Source organism: Ursus maritimus, unplaced genomic scaffold (assembly GCF_017311325.1).
Source record: "Ursus maritimus isolate PB19 unplaced genomic scaffold, ASM1731132v1 scaffold_16, whole genome shotgun sequence".
In the NCBI taxonomy this organism is placed as follows: Eukaryota; Metazoa; Chordata; class Mammalia; order Carnivora; family Ursidae; genus Ursus; species Ursus maritimus.
In genome coordinates, this window is record NW_024424008.1 from 37,126,300 (window position 1) to 37,141,969 (window position 15,670).

Genomic DNA, 15,670 nt, shown 5'->3' on the forward strand with positions numbered 1-15,670 from the left:
CCACGGGATCACCTGGGCTCAGTTCCTGCAGCCGTGAGATCGCACGTCCCTCCATGTTGACCCCGGACAATGCAAATCAGAAGAACTGTCACCTTCTCCTGGCAGGCTGGTCTAACATTCCCAGACACGGAGACTGAGATCTCTGTGACCTGACACTCACCCTTACTCCACCTGGTGCTCCCCACGGCTCCACTGACTAGCTGGTCCTCCAACCCCTCCACTACCCACAGCAGGGACCCTGCAGCCCAGGCCAGACCAACCCAGTCCACATTCCAGCCACTTCACCAGCCCTGCCAGGACCTTCAGAAACCTTCCCCGCCCCCATCAGCCTGGGGAAGATTTAGGAGAATTTAGGTAGCCCCAGAGCTACCTTTTAAAGAAAAAACACACCTAGAACTTGCCACCAGTGAAAGGCTGTCCTGAGGATTGGAAGGACCGGAGATGCTGGAAGCCCTGGAAAGCATGAACCAAGGAAAGTCCCCTCGCCCTTCACCTCTGTGCCTGAGCTAAGGGACAGGCCATGCTCAGGAGCACTGCCACGCAAAAAGACCAGCCCGATTGCTGTACAAGTCATTTCTGAATTCTATTAAAATGTATAATCAGAGAACATGCAGGTAAGGGCACCCTCACTGCAGGTGTTTCCAGGGGCATCTGGAGTAGGTGGGTGCCCTAGAAGGATTCAGCCAACAGTAGCTATACTTCCAGAAAATGAATTCTTGGGTATGACTTGGACAAACGATATAGAAGCCGTTTCCGCACGAATGGGAACTAACTCTTCGAGGGCAGCTTCCCGTTGATCTCCGTGAGCTAAGCAGTTGGCCAAAGTACGAGCAGCGGAGTTGTCAGTGCTTATTCCCCCATGAAGGAATGAAGCACTAAGAAGTGCATCACAAAGGGCCGAAGGTCTGATTCTCTGGCAGATGCAAAGGTGGCATCCCAGCCGCCAGCAAGAACTAAGCACACTCAATCACAACCATGGAGAAGATCCAGAACAAAGCCCTAGTGGGGACAAAGGGTGCTTTGATAACAAGAGGAAAGACATAATCTCTCCTTTAAGCGGCTCACATGATACCATGTAAGTGTGATTACCTTCCTTCTGCGTGGGGTTATTTGTATGTGAAGCTGACTACATATGTATAAATACATATACTCGGGGCGGACTGTCGGTTAGTTCTTCCTGCTACTACCGGTGTGTGTGTGTGTGTGTGTGTGTGTGTGTGTGTGCGCGCGCGCGCGCCTGCACGTGTGAGTATATGTCTGTGAGTGTTTAATGACTGTAATACCATTTTGAAAACTTAATATGTCTGACTTTCATTCCAGCAGCGCTGTATTCAGAGTTGAATAGCAACTTCAACAAAATCCAGACAGTCAGCTCCTGCTAGGGGAATTAGGGTTTATGTTCAGTACAATAAATGATCCCAAGATAAATATATTTCTTTTTTTTTTTAAATGCTGGATGGTGATGTATCCTCTTTCCAATACAGAAATGGGGGAGTCTGGCTCTATTTAGTTTGTCTGATTGCTTTTAAGAGGAGGGACAGGTCGGCTCTGAAAAACTATGGTCCACTATTCATTAAAGTGTCAATAATGCTCAGCCCAGGCATATCGACAGCGGATTAGCTTGGGCTGAGTCTGTGTACAAGACCAGTGCCTTTTTTAACCTAGCTTGTTTCCAGATCAATACACCCATCAGCATTCGAAAATTAGCCCAAGATGAGATTCCAATACTTGAGGTGGTGTGTCATGCTAAGAGGCCACCCAGCCAAGTCACAGATGTAAACACCTAGCTGGGGATTAGACATTTTCCATTAGCTTGGACATGAGTGAAGATTGATGTAGACCCCCTCACCTCGCCCCCCCCACGTCTCTACCCCCACATGCACTCCACTTCCCCTCTTGCAGCCTGTATAACGCCTCTGCACTATAATTCCAGCCATTTGCTTCCATAAGCATTTATTCAATGTGCACTTTGGATCAGGCACTCTCCTGGGTACTTAGTAGGGCAGGGATGCGTGGGTATATAGGTGTGTGTGTTGAGAGGGGAGGGCTTAAGAAAAAAAAATGACAAAAGCATGGTCCTTATTTTCAGGGAGGTTTCAGCATTTTTCACTATTCTTTCCATATTCTGGTTCCAGAAAGGCTCTGCTTCCTAAAGCGCATATCTGTACTAGTGCGCATTTGCTAACTTCTCTTGGGCGGTGCAGGGTAGCCTGCTCCCAACAGTAAGCGTGTGCAGGTGGGGGCGTGAAGGGAGCATGGGGGGTGGCTTCAGAAGCACCCCCTGGGAAAGATGACAGATGGTGTCCCTGGAGCAGTCGCCAGACCTCCTCATCAGATGTGATCCTTAAACTTTTCAGTCAACTATCCACCATAAAAAATGTATTTTGATTGATTGATTGATTGATATTTTTTATTTTTTTAAGTAGGCCCCATGCCTAGTGTGGAGCCCAGTGTGGGGCCTGAACTCACGATGCTGAGATCAAGCCCTGAGCTGAGATCGAGAGTCGGACGCTTAACTGACCGAGCCACCCAGGCCCCCCCCCAGAAACTGTGTTTTGCATCAAAAACTTACACACCCTGAAACAAAAGTCTTATGGAAGGATACTTAGTCTGCTGTTTGTGATACCTTCTATGCAATTCCATCCTCTTTAAACAATGCTATTTGCATCCAGCAGTTTGAAAAACACTCATTTATAGAAATAACTAATAGAAAAAGCCATCATAATTTCTTTTTAGCATGAGAAAAAGAAATAAGAACCACATGGTATGGCCAAGCTCTGGCCCAGCACGAGGGGTGCAGACGTCCCTGCGGCCCCTGTTCAGAGCGAGGGCCACAGTGCCCTTGCTGTGGTATGTCTCATCCCCGCTCACCTTGCCTCACCTTTCCCGGCACATGTCCACAACCCAGGACGTGTATTCTCCTCCCTTCTCACACCTCAGGTTCCCTTAATTCCACCAGCAACGTCGCGCTCTTCCTTCTCCAGCCTCTTTCCTGCCCTTGTTTCTCTAGCCAAGCACCTAACAATCCCTTCCCCTTTCCTTGGGCGACCTGACGAGGAGGGGTGGCCAAAAGAGCCTCCGCTTAGGGGGCTTCTTGCCCTGGATGCCGTTCAGCTGCATGAAGGGAACCGGGAACTAGTCTGGGAAAGACGCCCCAGCAGAGGAGCCAGGCTCCACTACTCCAGGCTGAAGCTTCTGACATGAAAAAATGAGGTATTTGGCCCACTGCAAAAGAATTTTAAAAAGCTAAAAAGTAGTATCAGTATTAAAAAAAAATATTGATGGCTAACACTTACCCAACCCTGTAGCTGCCAGGCCCATTTCTAAGGGTCAGGTAAAATTCAGCAAGCTCAGCCAACAGTGACTCCGTTTTACAGAAGGAAACCCCAAAGCCCAGTCAGGAACTTGATCCACATCTCACACCCCATAAGCAGCCAAGTCTGGTTCTTGGCTCTTTCTCCCTAATTAGGAACTGTCCGCCATGGTAAAGTATTGTATGAATGTCCTGGGGCCAGTTTCACTTCGCCAGGAACAGGTGAGCACCAGCCCCAGGGCCTGAGAAACACAGAGAGGTCGAAATCAAGGGAGAGGCAAAACCAAAACCAATACACAGGCCTCAAAAGCTGGGGGTGAGGGGTGCAGAAAGAGGGGGCAGGAACTTGGGGTGCCACCAAACACGGAGAATCAGAGGCAGGTTATTAAAAGGGAGAAGTGGCACCAGAAACCCAGGGCTGGGAGATGAGAGACACGAGCAGGCTGGAGACAGTGGGGGTGGCTGTGAAGGGCGTGTCCCAGGTGGGCGTTTCGAGCATCTGTGATGGGCTCTGTTTCTTTGAAGGCTGTGGGAGGGTATAGCATGTGTGTGGTGAGTGCCAAAAGAGCTAAAACACGGGTCTTAAAATAAAGCAAGCTTAGAACTGGATGGAACCTAAAAAAAAACTTAAGAGGAGAAAAAAGCCAAGGAAAGCAATAATTAGAAGATAATTTTCTGAGAAAATATATTATTGGAACAAAAGCAAAAAAAATAAAAATCCTAGTCCTATTCAACGGGAAAACTTATTTCAAAATTCAGCTTTAATGGCAAAATGACAATTAGTTGTCCTGTTGTCCTGGCTGGATGGAACAAACAGAACTCATCTGTGCTGAGGATCATAGAAAAAGTGTTTGACAGGGCTCTCCCAGCCACCCACCCAGACCGCTGCACCAAGCCCCGCCTACCTTGCACAATGAGGTGGACCCTCGAGGTCTTTGGGTGGTTGTCCGTCTGCACGGAGCAGGTGTACGGGCCCTCGTCATACACATCCACGTTCTGGATCTCGATGCTGTACTGGGTTTGAGTGTTGCTCAGGAGGACCACGCGTGGGTCCAGGCACCACTTGTCATTCCCAGCGTAGAGGATGGTGCTGCGGTTTAGCCAGGCTACCCGGGTGACCCGGTTGTCAATTGTGCACCTGGGGGGAAAACCAGATGGGTAAGTCCAGGGACCAGAGAGGAAGTGGGGGCCATCAGGTCTTCTTGGCAGTGCTAGGACGACTTGTCACCATGTTCTGTCTTCACCCCCCCCACCCCCCAGCTACCCTCGGTATACACATATACATGTCCTGTTTGGTTTGTCATGAGTGGCACTTTCTGGAACTGAGCAGCAGAGGTCTTGTGGGATTACGGCCTCAGAACACTGGCTATCTGAGACTTCTGGGTCCTGAGTAGTTCGGTGCTTCTAAAACCACCTGAGCAAAGGACTACTTCCGTGGTCACAACTGTTCAATATTTATAACTGGAGGCATCTTCCATACCCAGAACGGCTAGACCCTCGGAGCACCATCAGCTCTCCCTTTGCACAATGATTCCCACGCTGTAGGTATTTGGGAAGTACTAAGTCATCCGGTACTTCTATCAACCCTATGAGCAGGTTCTGTGGGGAAAACGAACGGAAGAACAAAGGAACTAAATATCTCTTCCAAGCCACACAGATAATATGTGCTAGATCACAGAGACCCAGATTTTAACTACTAAACATTATCTCAGAATAGCGAATTCTAACAGAAGGCTTCTGAAGTCAAAACTAAATATGGACCACCACCATTGCTATTTATCTTCATTATACCCAGGGGCAGAAATGTTCAATTACTGAGAGACTAAAGGCATTTTCCAAAATCTCAAAACTGTTTGCACATGTAAAAATAGATTTTGTCTTTTTTATTTTTGCATCTGGAGTCCCCAAATTGTGGAAGCTCCCTTCTCTTTCCTTACACTTTCAAATCTCCCAGCTTCTCTCGCCAAGTCCTAATCACATCTCTCTGTCTGTATTCATTTCCCTCTCTCAATACACCAAGTATGTTCTATGGCCTTAGGCGAAATTCACAAACACAGTGTCCTGATCCTAAGTATAATGCTGGAAATAGCAATGTAGCTCAGTATGTATAATGATGCCTCAAATTTATACATTCTTTTGCAGTGTACAAAATGCTTTTACATCCACACTGTCTCTTTTGATTCTTGCGGCAAATCTGTGAAGTAGATGATCTTACCCATTCTCTACTTTAAAGATCAGAACTCCATCGTTTGGAATGATCTGGTGACTTGGCCAGGTTAGAGAGCTAGGAAGTGACAGACATCTCAGCCAGGACATCTGTCTAATTCCTGGTCCCGTGTGCTCCTTGGAATGTACAAAGGGAGATTCTTTAGAGGGGAGGGACGACTGCCCCTGCTGAGTTCTCAAAATGGTCTGCGACCATAAAAAACCTAAGAAATGCCGCTGAGCACACCAGCTTCCCCGGGCGGTCCCTCTCGAGATGAGATATCCTGTATCATGCCTTCTTTCCGCTTGTACTTGTGTAAATGTCACAGGATCACTGCGGGGCCACTCAGGCACAGGTGGGGAGCCTTGCTGAGAACGCCTATAGGGAAAGCTGCTCCACCAGAAACACCTTTGCTCTGGTGTCCAGCAAGTTCTGTGCTGTTCATTGTGTTTCCTGGAAAATGCAGGACAGAAATGACTCTACTAGGGAAAGATCAAGGGAATGGGCCACTTGCATCAGAATCGCACGAGGGGTTTGTTATAGGTGTTGAGTCTCACCTCCTATCCTACTGATTCAGTCTTAGGGTATCCAGAAATAAGAATTTCTAACAATATCCCAGTTGGGTTATAGACCTACCAAAGTTTGAAAAACACTGGTATAGAGCCATGTGTCTGGAATCAGCTCCATAATTTGGAGGGCTCAGTATAAAATGAAAAGGCAGAGCTCGTTGTTCAAGAATTGTTAAGATTTTCAAGATATTGAGAGCAGAACATTTAACCATGTGCAGGGTCCTTCTGAGTGTAGGGCTCTGTGCGAATAAATACATACCCCAGGTGGATCTTGGACTTTATCGTGCTTACAACGCTTCTTGGAAATCTTATTAAAATGCACGTACTGATTCGGTAGGTCTGGCATGGGTCCTGAGAGTCTGCGGTTTTAGTAGGCTCTCAAGTGACACCAGTGCGGATGGCTCCTTACCATTCCTTAAATAGCATAAATCTAGAGGTGAAATGTACGAACATTAGGGGCGGGGAAGCACTGAGCTAGCCCCTCACTATGTGGAAGTGTGGTCCAAAAACCAGCAGATCATTATCCCATGGGCGCCTGGTAGAAATGCAGAAACTCTGGCCCCATCTCAGTTGCAATGAATTAGAATGTGCATTTTAATAAGATCTCTAGGTAACTAGAACACACACTAAGTTTGGGCTGGTCCAGGGTGTACTTCAAGACTGCCTCTGGCTTTGATGACAATACCCGGAAGTCTGAGAGTGAATGAGAAGTACAGAAGTCCAGCCAACAGAGGAAGCTCCTAATGCCATCCCTTCCCTTCGGTTCTTCACAGACTTCCGTGATGGTCGTCCTCTCAGGCTGCCTCACCTGAAATCCAGACTTGGAACCACAGTGGTTTGAAATCCCTGAAGAACAATACACTCCATAGCGTACTTTACTGGTAACACACCTGGGATGTTATTTGTCTCAATTACCTTAAGGGTGGTCCCTGCTCTAAATTATGCTTGGGGGACGCCTGAGCGGCTCAGTTGGTTAAGCGTCCCACTCTGGATTTGGGCTCAGGTCGTGATCTCAGGGTCATGAGATTGAGCCCCACGCCGGGCTTTGTGCTGAGTTTGGAGCCTACTTGAGATTCTCTCTCCCTCTTCTTGGCCCCTCCCTGCTGTCCTGGAATCGCTCTCTTTCTCCCCCCTCTCTAAAATCAATAAATAAATTAAAAAAAATAAATTTTGCTTGGATCCAAGCAGAGAAACTCTGAAATTCATATTCATGGCTAATGTTTATTGAACACATCTTCTCATATGCTTGGTACTACCCAAGCCTATTATACAGACTATGTTACTGTCTCAAAAATGGGGTGGGTTCGCTTATTGATGCTAGTTTACAGATAGGGTTAAGTCACGCTAAAAAAATATCCAAATTGAAAAAATACCTGAATTGATTAGAATCACTGTGATATTAAGTTGCAGAGTCAGGATTCAGACCCGCTTTATTTTAGTTTGTTTCAAATTCAGTGTTCTCGAATGTCCTTTTAAGCCCTCTCCAACGCCCTCCAACATTTAAATTCAGTGTGCGTCAGAATCATCTGGAAGCCCTGATAACGTACGGATTGCTGGTCCCTCCCTGGTCTGGAGACCACATCCTGAAATCCATTAATTCAGACATCTGGTTTCTGGTGAAACGAGAGCTGCAGAGCAAGTGGGCACTAGGAAATGACCCTTGTTTGAAATAGGTTTCCATTACTTTACGGGAGAGAACTTCCTTGTAACCAATATGTTCTGGGAAGCCAGAGCTGAGGCCCAGCTATTTGCTCCTCCAGCCGCTCAAATGGAACCAGACACCAGGTGAATGGCCAGACGTGGTGCAGGAAATTCTGATCAACAACCTCTACACGGCCTGAATAATTGTTTTTGATGCCCACAGTGGGGGCATCTCAGCCTCTCGATGAATCCGAGAAGACAGTCCTGGGCTTCCTGTGAGTGTCTAATTATTGGAAACTGACTGCAACGAAGTAGTCTCACTGCTTTGCACTGTGCTTCCAGGGCCAAAGATGTTCATTCGCAGATACGCTAACGCTCCGAACGCAGCCAATTCCAGCACGGTTATGCGGCCCCTGTGATATACTACACTGAAAAACTGGCACAGCTTCAGCTGTGGTTTTGGGCACATCCAAGGTCATGTCTACATGTCCAAACTGTCACTGCTGGAGATCAGTCTTGCTGAGTCTCCACGGCATTGCGGCCGGCTTCCGCAGAGATGGATCACAAAGGTAACTTGGCAGCCAACTACTGTCACCTCCTCATACCTGTCCCCATCTATCTGTCCCATTTATCGAGTCTCCACAACAATGCAGAGGAGACAATTCTCCTGGGTTAGAAAAAAAAAGAAAAGAAAAAAAGTAAAAGCAAGCATAATTATTCGCAAAGAATGCCCTAGTTGGTGGGGAGTCAGTAGAAGATTAGGGTGGGAAATTCCATCAACAGGCTCCCATTTTGCAGAGATGGCCCTTAACATAGGTCTACAAAATGACTCCTCAAACACACCACGGTATTTCGGTAATTGACGGTATGATTAATGGGAAGGAGGGAAGGCTTCAAACCCAACTCTCCCTAATCCAGGCAAGCACAGCTGGTCACGGCACTTGTCATCAGGAGATAGTCACAGATCAGGGTGAGATAGGCCAGCAAGGAGGATGGAGAGACAGAAAGAGGTGAAAGTGCCCTGCCCAAACCTTGAAATCCTCTCACCTTTATTTATTTTTTTAAGATTTATTTATTTATTTGAGAGAGAGAGAGAGAGAGCGTGGGAGCGCAGGCAGGGGGAGGTGCAGAGGGAGGGAGAGAATCTCAATCTGACTCCCCACTGAGTGCAGAGCCCAGACCCAGGGCTCAATCTCATGACCCTGAGACGATGATCTGAGCCAAAATCCAGAGTGGGACACTCAACTGACTGAGCCACCCAGGTGCCCGGCCTCTGGCACCTTTTTCCCAAATTCTTGAGATACACTGGGCTCCCAACCCAAGCAACCTCTCCACGCATCCTGCCAGACAAACAAAGAGAAACAAGCCTTTGCAGACCTAAGCCTTCTGGATTGAGCCCTGGAACTCCCAACTCCCCAACTCCAAACATTTCTCAAATCTAAAAGCCTCCTGTCCTCCAGCCTCAGTGCTGTGCTCACTTCCATCCTCCAGCCCTCTGGCCAGTGGCCATCAGCCTTCAACGTTTGTGTGAATGATCTTCCCCTCCCATCATGTCTGTGTGTGGTCCCCATGGACAGCCCATGGCCTGACCTATGCAATATCCTGGCAGAATCCAGACAGACAGACAGATAGACAGAGCCTACTAGAGATGCTTGTTTATCATTTCACCGATGAGCCACAGGGCTATTCTCAGTCTGCATGTCTGTCTGCACCCTGCTCCTTGGAGAAATTTCTTCTTAAAGAAAGCCTGGTCTATTTGAACCGAGATCATCCAGGGTGTGCGGGTCACATGGATCGGCAATGCATTTTCTTTAATGATGAAAAGGTTCATGTGTAGTTGACCAGAAGAACACCAGCCACACATGCCCATGCTGGACCTCGCACCTGAGCCCAGTATACGGCAGAGAAAGCTGTCACACTTGTCATTTTCTGCAGCTGCATCAATTGTGCCAAAGCTCTAAAAATGCAGCCCTCTATGTCCTTCATTTCTTGCTGATGAATGGTGGCTTTATTATACTTGCTGCATTTATACATTGAGGAGTAGCAAAAAAAAAAAAAAAATGATTAAGCAAGCCCAGGATGAGGGGTTGCAGAGATAAAACCATAAAAGTATGGACTCAGGGCATCAAGCTACTTCTGGATCTGGAATGAAATGAGAAAGGGAGGGAGATGGTGAGTGCGTGTCTAGAAATTGGAAGAAAATAGAGAAAAAGTATCTGCTTGGAATCTTCTAAGGAGAGACAAAGAGAGTGTTGAAATAAAGGGAAGGATTATTAAAGAAAGAGAGAAAAATCCAGGCTTGGCCTTTCTTAAACACCCTGCCTGAAGATCTGAGGACTATAATGGATCCAGACAGTGGGTAATCCAACCATTCCTTCTATCAAATGGTCCTTTAACTGCTTTTGAAAAGCAACACGTCTCAAGCAACGCTTGAGACTACAGTGAAATAAGAGCTTCCGCCCTTCACAGCACCTGGTCACAATCTCTTCTTATTGCAGAGAAATGCTCCAGCTGCCCCTAAATTTGGTTCCTCTGAGCATTTGGCTGGTGCCCTGCCCCTCCCCGCAAGCTTCATGGAGAATCGATGCGATGTGGATGGCTGAGAAATACCACCACCCAGTCCCACAGAGTTGGCATGGGCGTCTTCCAGACCTGTTCCTGGGGGGAAACCAACAAACAGACGAAGCCAGATGCTTTATCACCGACCTGCTGAAAATTCAGACATCACTGGTACCTTAGCTCTTTATTGCAGAAGAAGTCTTCCCTAGTGGGGTTGCTAATTTTGCCCCTACTAGGGTCTAAACTCAGGTTGATACTTATAAAATTGTTTGGGATCCTAGTGAGACAAAAACACTGAACTTAACTGGCCTTAAGTTCACACTGGCCTTGAATCCCTCAACTATGACTGTTTTGCTTTACATTAAAAAGAAAAACAGATGCATGTTAGCAAATCTTTCTTAGTTATGAAGACAACAAAGCTGTCCATGCCATGCCTGGGTAGAAGCAAAATCTTAGAGGAGAAAGAACTGGGGGTAAAACCCAGCCGTGCACATGCCGCCCTGGGAGCTCACACTGCTGCCGGGTAGTTGTGGTCTAAGGGAGGCGGTGGACAGAGGCAAGAGAACAGGGTCTGAACTCAGACTGCTGGAATCAAAGTCCCAGGTCTGTGCTTATTGCCTCTCAATAAGCCCTCCGAACCTCTCTGAGTTTCACTGCACTCATCTGCAATGGAAATAACATTTTCTCCTGCATGGGGTTAATGAGAGATTGAATGGAACCATGCATGTAAATGCATGGCTTTGCATGTAGTCAAAACTCCCCAAACAATGCAAGTCTACCATCTATCCTATATCCTGCTTCCCCATCTTCCATGCATGTATATTGCATCACTAACTAGACGGAAGTTCTTGAAAGCAAGGGCCACGCCTTATTTTTCTCATGTGCCCCTACACGACATCCTGTTGAGTACAGAGTAAGCATTCAATAAACATCCGTTGATGGGTTAATTTTTGTTTAAATTCTCTCACCTTCCACAAACTCCTGAGAAGTAAAAATCACGGAGGCTGTGTCCAGAAAAGCCCCTGGCTGTAAGGGTTAAGGACTCTGCCTGCATTTACAACATAAAAAGCACACAAATCCATGGCTGCCCACTCACTCTTTGAGGGCATCCAAACAGTGGGATCTATCACCTTCTACTTCTCTAAAGTCTTGAAGATAAATCCGGAAGGCTTGGCTTTGTGGACGTCTGAGAAGTGTTCTCCATAAGCACACCTATCCATCTGTCCTTCCTGTCCAAGTCAAATAAAATAGCATCCTCTCAAAAAAGCTGTTGAGCTCGGGGGGCCATGACTTGTCTGAAATGAATGGCGTAACATTGTGATTTGTGCCAGTGGCAAAACCCCGATGCCAGCTCAAATGCTAAAGGGCCTTGGGACTACCCAGTAGGTCATACCACGTTTCTAAGCCACAGCTCCCACAAGCCATTTCCTTATTCAATAGCTGCGTCACATGTATGTAGCAATGCGGGTGATGGGTCATCTTGCTCTCGTCATACAACCATAGAGAAAAGCAATAGAGCCTTTTTTTCCCCAGGTGACCAAAGCCAAGCAGCCAGGAGGCATTTTTTTTTCTCTCATTCCTTTTCCTGACATATACAAAATCGTCCAAACATAGGGGAGAGTCCCCTGACCCCCTTGTTAAAAACCAACATTCCCTAGGTGAGGGAACCCAGAAATGCTGAGGGAAAGTTTAGCGGAAGTTCATGTGGGACATCATCTGGCATTTGAGCCCTGGGCGAATGATCTCCTGCAAAGCCTCATCTCAGCTCCCACCCCGACTGCTTTAGGCAAGATGTGTATGGTGTATGGACTACTTCTTACTGTTACCTGACACTCTGTTCGCATGTAGGATTCAGTAACTTACTGTATTTGGAATGGCCTTCCTCACTGTGTGTTAGACAAGTTCCTATCCCCTATCAAGGGCAGTTTTAAATATTGTTTTCTATCCCCACTACCCTTCCTCTGCAAAAATGTTTACTCCCCCATGAATGATCTCCAGACATATTTTTATCCTGGTGTGTATTTCCGCTTATGGTCCATTTTCCTGTGATAGGTGGAATCTGGGAAGGCAGGAAGTAAATACTTGTTTTTTTATTCCCAGGACTCCTGGTTCCTTTCGGGGCAATTTGGATCTTGTGAGAGTCAGGGTAGCCATTGAGGTGAGAAGGCACTTGCTAAATACAAGAGGGTAAGCACAGCCTTCCAGGCAGAGGGAAGAGCATAAACAAAGTACAATGGAGCTTTAAAATTCCTGGTATGTTTGCAGAAGGTTGAAAATTTGGACTCTTTAGGCTCTCTGGCTTTGGGAGAAGAGAAAAGTTAGGGGAGATGAAGCCAGTGAGTGAGTGCACTGCTATTTCTGTGTCCCCTCGATCCACCGCAGACTGACCAATGTGAATCACATCAGTAGGGTCCTCTGTCCTCCAGCTTCCCATTGGGTTGGGCTGATGGGAAGCAGTGGCAGGAGATGGGGTGGAGGAGGTAGGAGAGAGGCTGCCACAGGCGGTCAATGTCCCTCTGTCAAAGATGACAGCCACTGGCCAGTGGGCCTCCCCATGCAGCCCTCTCTCTCTAGTGGGAGCTGTGACCTCCTCCTTTTTTATCCCCTCAGCCCTGCAGGTGTTAATGATGCCCTCCTATCCTAGCCATGCAGTCCGGACTCCCCCCTGCATTTTTCCTACACTCGGGCTCCAACTTTGCAAATATCCACTTTATTAAACTCTCCTCAAATTACTCGATTTCAGCATGCCATCCTTTTTCCCTGCAGGAACCCTGACTTTGGCAGGTAGATTGTGCAGTACGCTGTGTGGAAGATTTTTTTAGTTTATCCTGAAGACAAGAAGGACCAGAGAACCAAAGTGAAAACATTGCAGTGGCTACCTTAAAAAATTACCGATGGCTATAAAAGGCACCAAAATTGATCTTGTCCCTTTGTCTTCCAGTGAGTGGCCCTTCCCAGCATGGAAAGAAATGTGATTCCAAGGATTGAATCTGCCTGCAATCTTTTTGTTTCTTTTCTTTGTCTCCTATCCTGGTCCTCCCCAGCTGGTCCATGCAAAGCCTGCACCCAAGACGAAGCTTCATCCTGAAGAAGCTGGACCCAGACCAGCAGGGTATAAGTAGGGAGCACACAACTAAATATTATCCAGTCCAAACACTTATCGCAATGACACTAGGAAAACCAGGACTCGCTCAGTTCAAGTGGGGTGGACAATACCTGTTAGACATGTAGTACCATGCTGGACAAGGGGTCTGGTAGTACCCACCTCCTCCCAAGCTCAGGGCCAGAAGCGGCTAAGAAAAATGTACCAGTCTAGCAGGCCTTGTGCCCAGGAGTCCACCTCAGGTGAACTAGCATGGTGTCGCTCTGGCTCCAGCTCCGGGACTAGCCCCAACTCCAATTCCTTGTGGAGACAACTCTCAATCCCTCTCCCAGGCCTGGATCCTGCCTCTAGCGCCCCTCCCATCACCGATGAAGACCACCTGTAGTTAGGGCTTGAACATCCCCAGGATGGGAAGAACTTCATGGCCTGCAAAGCCAAAACCACATCCTAGACCAGGGGCAGCTGACGTCTTCCTTCCTGCCGGCAAGTGTGAAGGCCGACACCCAGGCAGTTCCGACCAATCCGAAACAGGCTGCCTTTCTACCTGGTCCTCACCCTGGAGACTGTGTACGTGCATGACCCTGTGTCGGGGGGAGGGGGGGCCGGAATGAAAGCAATCCAGTTTGAGGCCAGAGCTCTTCTTTCCTCCCCTAGGAAGGAAGAGACGGTCTGCTACCTCAAGCTCCCACAGCACACTAGAAGAAAGAACAGGCCAACTAAAGCTAGAATTCCAAAATGACAGAGCTCCTGGGTTGGAGGAGACTTCTCTGTTTTCTCACTAAATGACCTGGCCACCCATTATCTCCCCTCTTTGCAGCGCCATTGTGTCTCCAGGGACTGCCCAGGGCCCACCTGGGAGTCAGGGGCAGCGGTAAGCCAGCCGTGCCCCTTCCACCACCTGAGAGGCTGTTCCACAAAGCTGGAACAGAGGAACAGAACCAACTTGGAGTTGCACGCCGGGCAGCTGCGAGGCTCTGCTGGCCTGTGAAGAGAGAGGGTCTCCAGGGTCCAGAAAAACAGCGTTCGCTACAACAAGGAAATATGAAAATAATTAAGTGGAAAGCGGCTAACTGGACCTCTCCAGATAGCTAATCTATGTGATGTGATGCCTTAGGAGGGACAGGGAGTATCCCCCAGAAAGACGGAAGCTCCCCCTGAAGGAACAGCCTTGGCCTGGGCCCGCCGCCCCTCTGCATCCTCAGGCCCCAGGTGGAAGACCTCCCCGTTTGCATGTTTTCTGTCAGATTGCTTTGTCCTGTGACAGTCGTTTGTTAGAGGACCTCCCTCTTAGCGGAGTGCCAGTCTCGCACACTGGTTTATTGTTAAAGGCGTCTGTGGGCCAGCGTCGGCGCCCTCCCCTCCCCTCTCCCCTTCTCTGTCATAAACGCAAGTTGGCTATATGGAGGAGTGCAGGGGGGAGGAGGGCCAACTGGCACTCTTAGCCAATTTCATCTTGCTCATGTACCAAGGATGGTGAGAAGCCTTAAAAATACCTTTCCTAGGGGCGCCTGGGTGGCTCCGTCAGTTAAGTGTCTGCTCAGGTCATGATCCCAGGGTCCTGGGATGGAGCCCCTCATCGGGCTCCCTGCTCAGTGGAGAGACTGCTTCTCCCTCTCCCTCTGCCTGTTGCTCTGCCTACTTGTGCTCTCTATCTCTCTGTCAAATAAATAAAATGAAAAATCTTCAAAAGAAAAAAAAAAAAAAAACCTTTCCTAGGCCAGAAGACCTAGAAAAACGTCTCGCAGGTATGTTTACCTAAGGGAAAGACACACCTGTTGTTCTGCCTTAATTCCTGGAGGAAAAGGGTGTCCAGCCTCAGGTTAGACCAGGTCTCCAGAGCAGAGATGTGTCAGCCTGCCACGGGGATCCGAAGCATGGAGCCAGAGAATGGTGAGGAAAGGAGGCAGCAAACGGGGCCTGGATCCCTGGGTCTTGATCCTCTACAATGTCCCCACCTGGGCAGGACATGGCCCAGTGTTCAGCCCAGCTTCCTCGGGTCTGTGCCTCTCCAGGTTTCTGTGCGGTTCTGCTTTGAACAGTCTCCATCTGGAGCTCTTTGCAGGGCTGCCTTGAGGCCACAGAGCCCCTTTGCACTCACTCACAGAACTGGAAGTCTGGGAGCCTGTGCCCCCCGGGGTAGCCAGCAGCAGGCTGGGGAGGAGTGGGGAAGCCGCTCTCCGTACTTGCCAGAGTCCCTTCGCACATCCAACGGAAGCCGCACTCCTGGATGTTTGCCTGAAATTGAGCCTCTCCTTGGCTTCTTGCCCTTCTCTGCCCTG

At 48.3% G+C, this 15,670-nt stretch overlaps 1 protein-coding gene across 3 annotated transcripts in view; it reads right to left on the reverse strand.

The window, feature by feature from the left end:
• Positions 1 to 15,670, reverse strand: part of NTM (neurotrimin) — a 658,310-nt gene that overhangs the window by 172,952 nt on the left and 469,688 nt on the right. For all 3 annotated transcript variants that reach the window (XM_040631016.1, XM_008688321.2, XM_040631017.1), the window contains one exon: positions 4,219 to 4,451. In XM_040631016.1, the coding sequence (XP_040486950.1) occupies positions 4,219 to 4,451 (233 nt within the window). The remainder of the gene's footprint in view (positions 1 to 4,218; positions 4,452 to 15,670) is intronic.